The sequence below is a fragment of the Triticum aestivum genome, chromosome 4B (genome assembly GCF_018294505.1).
Source record: "Triticum aestivum cultivar Chinese Spring chromosome 4B, IWGSC CS RefSeq v2.1, whole genome shotgun sequence".
Lineage (NCBI taxonomy): Eukaryota > Viridiplantae > Streptophyta > Magnoliopsida > Poales > Poaceae > Triticum > Triticum aestivum.
This window is the reverse complement of record NC_057804.1, coordinates 540,588,560-540,597,307: the sequence shown is the minus strand read 5'-3', so window position 1 is coordinate 540,597,307 and position 8,748 is coordinate 540,588,560. Positions and strand designations below refer to the sequence as shown.

General features: G+C 43.6%; 1 protein-coding gene across 1 annotated transcript; it reads left to right on the top strand.

Annotated features, from left to right (window-relative positions):
• The first annotated feature begins 2,245 nt into the window (after positions 1-2,245).
• Positions 2,246-5,388, top strand: LOC123095151 (uncharacterized). Its single transcript, XM_044516964.1, has 3 exons — positions 2,246-2,793; positions 3,326-3,543; positions 4,658-5,388. Exons 1-3 carry the CDS (start codon positions 2,535-2,537, stop codon positions 5,252-5,254), a joined length of 1,074 nt encoding a protein of 357 aa, XP_044372899.1. The 5' UTR covers positions 2,246-2,534; the 3' UTR covers positions 5,255-5,388.
• Positions 5,389-8,748: the final 3,360 nt, after the last annotated feature.

Sequence of the window (8,748 nt, the reverse complement as noted above, 5' to 3'; positions counted from 1 at the left end):
GATGTATATAAACATATTTTAGAGTGTAGATTCACTCATTTTACTTTGTATGTAGTCACTTGTTGAAATCACTATAAAGACAAATATTTAGGAACGGAGGGAGTAGTTTGCATGCATGCATAGAATCATTAATCAAGGCTGGTTGCATGTGTTTCCTCCGCCAGCACGCACGGAATTTGCTAGCCAGTAAGATTGGATGCATATGTGATCGTCCACACCTGTTGCTTAACGTTTGACTGGGTGGACGTTAGTCGCGTCCTTGAGTAATCTTTACCTTAATAATAATAAAGCAAATTGGATTTCTGGTCGTACGTCATACATTTTGCAGAAAAGCCCCTCTATTTTTCGTAAATAAACCCGCGGTACATGTTTAAGTCACTCCTAAACCTTTTTTTGCATTTTCTCGGAAAACCCCCTGATGTTTTAGGTAATCAACCCGCCATCCATATTTAAGTCAACCAAATCGTTTTTTTTCAATTTAACATAAAACTCCTTGACTTTCTGGTTAATCAATCCGCAGTTTATCTAAAACAAAATTATCAATATCTTTTAAACCGTAACTCCGATTTTAACATGTTATATATGAAACTTGATTAGAAAAACGTGTGGAATCTAAATATGATGCTATTTTTAGCTGTTAAATATTTCAAAAATATTGTTTTGGTGTGAACTTAATCTATAATGTACGATCCATTTTTGTTTCTTACTGATAGGGAGGAAAGAAAACATCGATAACCATGCATGCACACTTGTGAAAAACTTCGCGGGGAAAAACATATTTCTCATTTTATTTTGAGCGAGTGTGCGCGAGAGAGAGACGCCTTAGAACTGACCGTATTCAAACACGTTTTCATTTTGTGAGCATTGAGACCACCATCAACAACACAAATGTGATGCCACGTGAAAATAAAGGACGTGAACACATTAGGGTCTTGAGTCATGATTATTGGGTTAAGAATGTGTGTTATTTATTCTCCCGTTACAACGCACGGGCTCTTTTGCTAGTATATACTAATGATGATTACCCCCGCAAAAAAGACAATAATAAAAAATAAACAGGAGGCCGGACGGTGGTTATGGGCTGCTCACCGGACCAGAAACGTGTGGAGCAAGGAAGCTCAAACATCCGAGTCTGCTTGCTCTCTGCTTCCGTGCTGAGAGCTCCTATGTGACGCTCTCTGCGTCAAGCAGTCGAGCGATCGCATAGGGGATCGACAGGATGCGTTGCCAGGAATCGAACACCAGACTTGTTGCTTACGAGCATATGCCTCGAACCAGTTGAGCTAGCTAGCTTTGTTGATCACAAAACATTGCAGAATCTTAAGAAAACTCAAACGCCGATCCGAACATCTTTAAAAAATTTGAACAGAAAACATTTTTTTCAAAAACAAACGTGAATGTTTTATCACACGCGAACATTTTTTTCACAAATTCTGAGAAAACTTAAACATTTTTCAACACACAAATGAACTTTGGAGATGCGAACATATTTTTTTAGAACGGAAAACATTTTTTAAACTACCCAAAAAATTGAACAAGAACAATTTTTCTAATTTCAAAAAAATAAATTAGAAACACGAACAACTTTTCACGTGAACATTTTCTAAAACTCCAAAACAAAATTTGAAAAAACGAACATTTTGTAAAATTTGCAAAAAAAATCGGAAACGGAACATTTTTTGAAACTACGAACAAAAGTTGTAAATATGAACATTTTTTGAAATTTTTGAACAAATTTTGGAACAGGAACATTTTTTCAAACTCCCAAACAAATTTATGGAATTTACGAACATTTTTCAATTTATGATTTTTTTTGAAAACATGAACATTTTATAAATTTGTGAACAATTAGAAAGCTGGAACACTTTTTGAAATTCGAAAACATTTTGCGAATGCAATTTTTTTTAAAAATAGGAACATTTATTGAAACTCACGAACAAAAATTGAAAACGAACATTTTTCTTAAATTTGCGAACAAATTTTGCAAAGTTGTGAAATTTTGAAAAAAAACACATCAAGAAAAGAAACAGAAACTAAAAAAAAGAAAAGAAACAGAAAAGAAAAAACGAAAAAAAGAAAACCGAAAAGAACCATGAAAAAACGATACAGAAAAAAAAACCAGTTCAGGGAACCTTCTAGAAGGTTCCCAAAACTGGTTACACGCACTATTTGTAAGTGGGCCGGCCATGTTGGTCGCTCGCGGGTGCTCTCTGTGCGATCCCTGAACAACAGTTCGCCGCAGAGAGCGGCGAATAGGATTTTCCTTCCGTGCTACGGAGTACTATTATTTATACCTTTTTTGCGGGGTAGAGTAATATTTATACTAGCCCGAACCCCGACCAAACACATCGATCTAGGGTTTCCTTCGCTAAAAAAAAATCAGAGCGGGCGGGTGCGGAGGAGAGACCTGACACCTGAGGCGGCCGTTCGGCGGTGGCAGAAAAGAGAAGGAGAAGAGAGAGGCAGCACCAACGAAACAGGTTCTCAGAGAGAAAGAGGCTGTCAGAATAGTTGGAAAGTCCAGAGGTAGGCCAATGGAGCAAGCCAAGGAGACAGAGGCTATTGTGGAAACGGCAGAGCACGAGGAACATGCTCCGGAGGAGATTCAGGCTACTACAGTAGAGGACAAGTTGAAGAAGCTTAATCTGAAGAAAAAGCCGAGGAGGCGCAAGGGTAAGAACAAGGCTGTGGACGAATCCCTCTCTGACCCAAATGCCTACGAAGCTCGTCTTCATCGAAAATTCTGGGATTCAACATTTGCTGGCCCACGATATGGTTGCTACGAGACCACAAGTAAGCAGTCTTATCCCTCTTGCATGGCTAAACTTTAGTTTGTATTGAACTCCTCGATATGCATTTTGTTCTTTGAGTTTTGGTTCTCTCCACCTATTTATTTTTTATTTTAGGAATAGCGGCTATTTTGCCCCTTTCATGCCTATCCACTAAATGGTCCTGAATTTGTATCAACAGGCCTCCGTTATAATAATTGAAATAATTGAAACAAAAAATCTCTATACATGTTTTTGATTATATTATGTAAATTAATTATACAGTTTTGACTTGCCATCATAGGTTTTCTTTGATAATTTTATTGCTTCAAACTTCTATTGGGTTTATTTTAAATTCTGCATTATTTTGTATCCACCACGTGTATTTGCGCAACCATGTTCTTACTCACTTATTTGTCCTCTGCATGATTTTTTTATCCATTTAATCAGATTCTTTACCGAGATCTGGACAGCTAGATTTATATTATTTTTTATGTGGGAAATAAAGGTTAATTTTAATCTTTTACCACTAACTACTCTGTTTGTCGACGATGCAGCTTCTATGCCTCCCATGCGATTCACTGATGATGAGTGTGACCTCGCTGCCCCACTTCAGACTCTTCAGGTTTTTTCAGTCAAAGTCGCTGGAGTAAAGAAGGGGGTATCTTGGCCACTTAGTCTCTATGGCAAGATTGCGGCACGCGACACAGTTGATCGCAATCGCAATATCATCTTTGATTGTGAGAGGGATAACTGCGAAATCCTCTACGAGGATGTACGTATATATTCTCCATAAATACTATTTTCTCTTGTCTGCAGTTAACGTTTTCAACCATAGTATTCTCGAAAAGCATGCGGTACAACTAACAAAGATATGAATAATTATACGATTTGAGCTGGAGAACTCATGGCATGTATCTTGTGGTTGGTTGAAAATCCTAATAATTAAAAAGCTTATGGCATCTAAGCAACAATTCTGCGGTTATATGACATGCTCTTTGTAAACAATTCCCATAATGATACAATTTGCCAACATGTGCTATCTCCTGCCTGTATTTTGATTAAATCTCATAATGTAAGGTCAATAACGCGCAAGCTCTGGTAAACCTCATGCTTCGTGGACACGAAATAGAAGCACGATAGTCAATTTTTAAACTTTCCACCTGAGTTATTGCAGTAGAATGCATGCTTCTTTTTGAAGGTTTTGAAATGTCAGCTCTTGAAACCACCACAGGCAACTAACTCCGAATACAGATCGTTACGAGCAACAACAAGTAAGCGGCACTACTTTTTTAATACAGATCGTTACGAGCAACAACAAGTAAGCGGCACTACTTAAAAAAAGTAGTGCCGCTTACCTGTTGTTGCTCGTAACGATCTGTATTCGCAGTTAGTTGCCTGTGGTGGTTTCAATTAGTGGCGGAGCTATGTGCAAGTCTGGGGGGCTGTGGCCCCCCCAACTTTGGACCTAACTATGAAGAATTTTTTTGAGGAAGGGCTTAGATGAGGATTTTTTTAGCAGTTTACACCTTCAAAAACCCATGATTTAGCCTTCCCCCCCCCCCCCCCCCCCAGCCATTCCTAGCTAGCTCCGCCAGTGGTTTCAATAGCTGTGTTGAACACTTAAATGTGTGCCCCAGTTTAGTCCATATTTTCTTTGGTGCTGCGTTATGTAATGTTCAGAATGTGGCATTAGGAATCGAAGTATGTCTGGCCCAATGTGCCTTCAGATAACAGGACGATGTGAATTCAGTAAGATGGTTGATCGAGATCAGATTGGATACTACTGATTTCCCTGTTATATCTGAATTAATATTGATGTTGTGTGGCTAGCATTCTGCATAATTATTTTGAATTCTCATAATGATTATTGCCCCATTAATATGCAGGCTCCATATTTACCTCTCACCGGTCCTTCCCGTGCTATTGTGTTGTCAGTGCATCATTCATATATTGAGGTTGAGTTGAAAACTAAACGAGATTCCGGAGATGAAGAATTCAGCTACTTATCTGATGCCTACATCGAGATTGTCCCTTTTAACTCCTTCGTCATGCAGCGAGATTTTACTAGCAGGCTTAGCACGTTGCAGCTAACCGTTGCCCACATTATTCATTCCGTGGAGGCTACAATTAGTGTCAAAGTCAATCATGGGGAATGGCCATATGGACATGGAGGCCTGTTTACTGCATCTACTGCTAGCATCGACGACATGGAAGTCGTGCTTCTCGGATTTGAGGTTGATGAGGTCCTACCTGTTAAGGATGATGGGCATGTCGAGCTTTCTCGTTGTGTCGTTAGCGTTGAAAGTAAAGGAAAGCTGGAAGTCTCGGTGGAAGCGAACCCTGCCAGCGATGAAGAGGATGTAGTTAGAGACGACATCTATTTCACACCCAAGAGATCTGGTAGGAGCCACCAAGTGTTCAAGGTTGGCTCTTGTGAGATGGAGGTAACGGTGGCGTGGTCTCTCCTTTTGTCTTATGGATGAAGGGGCCATATGAGGTTTTGTGCTTTGCTTTGCTGGAAGTAGTCACAGCTGTGTGTCGTGTGTCTGTTTGCTACTTGGGCTGGTACTGCTTGTGAAGTAGAGGCCATGATGTTTGTGCTTGCTTTGCTGGTATTAGTAGTGCGTGTTTGGTTGCCGTGTGCTATAGTACCTGCGTTGCATATCCTTCTCCACTCAGTCTGGCTCTGAAAAAACAGCTTCATATGCGACATCTGCGAGTTGTTTGGTTGCCTGCATGCCCTTTTACCTGCATGGGGTGAACCACACTGCCTGGTGTTTGGTTGCCTGCATGTTAGTGGACAAACCCAAGGCATGTTGTTTGGTTGTATGCAACGTCTGGTGTGTGGTAACCTGTTTGGCTAGTTGGTGAGGTTACCACCACACTTCGGCACAATCATGTAGCACACATCATAAGCAGAGCAGGGTATAAACAGAGTATCAACTACTTAACTGCATAATTCAAATAAGCAGTACCACACTTCATAACAGTTCAACGCATAAACCATAAACAGTTCAAAGCAGACTCTTAGAAAGGAGGTGCCCCGGCCCTACTCCTTGGCGGCGAAGGCTTCGTCGTGCTTCCCGCACTTGTTGACGACCTCAATGCCATCGTCGTCGAAGATGATGACCTTGAGGGTGTCGGGAGTGAGGAGCTTGAAGGTTACCATGTAGCCAATCTTGATCTGATGAACGGCTGCGTAGGTGGCCCAACCCTATCGTTCATCAGCTTCACCGTCACCTTCTAGGAGTAGTCGGTGTTGTTCCTGAGCTTGAACTCCTTCGGCTCCGCGACGAAGTGCTTGGTGAAGTCCAGGGGCATGGGGATGCACTCAAACTTCGGTGCAAGGATGACCCTGCAGAAGTTAGTCGGGCCATCCTCCTGATGGTAGTGGCCGTAGTCGCGGCGCCTGTTGCTGGGGGGGGGGGGCTCCTCCATGCCCTCGCCGTCGCCATTCTTAGGCGTTTTCGGGTCTTCCTCGGCGGTGGGCGGCAGCACAACCTTGTCGGGCATTGGGTGAAGGGGCTGCTTGCCCTTGTTCTCAACGGCCGGGAGCACCTCATTGCTCTCCTCGATCTGCACACAATTCATGGAGTCAGGCACAACACATAGTTCATGGCTTATTGAAGAGCATGTAGTTAAAACGGCATGACTGTCACTCTTCTCCTCCTCTCCATTGTCCCTATATTTACTCACCTTGCCCAACACTACTTACCCACCCCTCTCTTCTCTCACTGTCAACCTTCCTCCTCCCCATCGCCATGAGCTCTAGCTCGAGCTCCAACGCCAACTGGTGACTGCACCAAGTTCGAGAACACTATGGAGGTGTGCTCGAACTTTGGCTCCATGCCTGACATGCAGAAGGAATATAATGCAGTGCTCATGAAGGCCACTGCAGAAGAGCTGAAGACACTGATTCCTGACCCAACGAAGGGCGCGATGGCAGTTGACATCATTGGCTGGGCCATGAATCAGGTTGTCTCCGGCGGCGCTAAACAAAGGAAGAAGTGGTGCAAGTACATGAACTATTGGGCTCCTAATGACCGTCATGCCGCAGTGTACTGGGAGACGGCTATCGCGTCGTCGGCGGTCATCATTGGGGAGCCTAAGGAGGAGGAGGAGGAAGAAGAACCTGTGCAGACGCCGGTGAGGGAGCCGAAGCCAGGCCGTCGTACCTGGCAGATCGACCTCGACTCTGCCGAGGACGACGACGACGATGCGCCGCCCCGCACGGTGATGAGGAAGAAGATGAAGGCCAGCCAGTCGACCCGCCCCTCCGCACGCCGGTGACGGCGGGCGCGATTATGTACCCCCAATCCCCCAATCCCCCTTCTACTATGAACTACTATTCCAATCTACCTCTATTCTGATCTTACATGAACTACTATGAACTCCTATGTACTTGTATGAACTACTATGAACTGCCATGCTTATCTACCTCTATTCCCCATTCCCCTCTGCGCCATGGATCGAATCTACCGCCGAATCGAACACGAAAAAGTAGTGCATGACGAACAGAGTTCTTACCGCCATTGCCGCTGCCCAGGTGATGATCCGCTCGCCGGTGATGGAGTCTGGTGGTCTTCTTGCTCTCCTCTGATCTGTTGCCGCCGGTGAGAGTTGGGAGAGTGGGGGAGGGAGCGGTGAGGGGCGGTGAGGCTAGTAGCTGCCGGCGCTTCGGGAAGAAACATGGCTTCTTGAGCGTGGTCGCGCGCGTGCAGCCGCCGCCCCCCGCGTGCACCGCTCGGGCCTGACCTTGGAGAAACTGCCGATTCAGGCGTTCCCAGAGAGCTAGGCCCAGGAGTGCTTTAAGGTTCGTGCCATGCGGGCCAAACAGTGAAAGCAGGCAACCAAACAGGCCAGATTCTTCCCGCGCGGGCCTGGTTGGGCCTCATGCAGGCAACCAAACACGCCCGTAGTCACTGTGTGTGTCTGTCGTGTGTCCGTTTGTTATGCAGTGCTCCAATGGTACTTGCATAGCTGCTGCTTGTGAAGTACTCCTGTGTACATTATGTTAACCCGTTGAAGTAGTAGAGATCTCTATGTTTAGTTGAACCTGTTGAACTGTCTATCCAGTTGAATTAGGTGAAGTGTATGTTATGCTTCAATGTATGACTTATGACTAATGATATTGATCTAGTATATTCTACTCCCTCCGTTCCTAAATATTTGTCATTTTAGATATTTCAAATGGACTACCACATACGGATGTATATAGACAAATTTTAGAGTGTAGATTCATTCATTTTGCTTCGCATGTAGTCACTTGTTTAAATCTCTAGAAAGACAAATATTTAGGAATCAGAGGGAGTAGTAGTGTTGCATGTCCGTACAAAATAGTTGAAGTACGTTTGTAACACTTTGCATGGATGGGCAAAGCTAGATTTGTTTTATTATCCTTGCTCTTTTATTTTTACTATATACTATGCTGTTCTATAATATAAAATGTTATTACAACCAATATATGAGTACATTGGTTATAAATAACACCTTATATTATAGGACTGGTTGAAATATATTGCCCGCATCCCTCCATCAGTTCGGACTTTTGGAACAACTGACCGGAGCATGAATTCAATATGGTATCAGAGCCAAGAGGTCTTGAGTTCAAGACCCTGCCAACGCAGTATTAAATAAAATGATTCTGCGGCCTAGACGTGAGGGGGAGTATTGCCTGCCTCCCTCCATCAGTTCAGTTGAATAGAACGGTTGATTTCGAGAAAGCTTGATTTGCTTATCTTGAATAGGCACGACTTCTGAGTTGTGACGTTTGGGTCAACCGCTGCAGGGCAGAGTGCTCGAGCCCTTTGGGCTACGGTTTCAATAGTCACCCTCTTACCACCAATCGCCATAGGCCATTGCATTTCTCACCTAGATCCATGAGACCCGAGGTTGCTCAACATGCCCCTCATCCCTTCCACAAAAAGAATGAAAAACACAAAAATGATGTCAAAACTATGCAGCACAACATTACAGG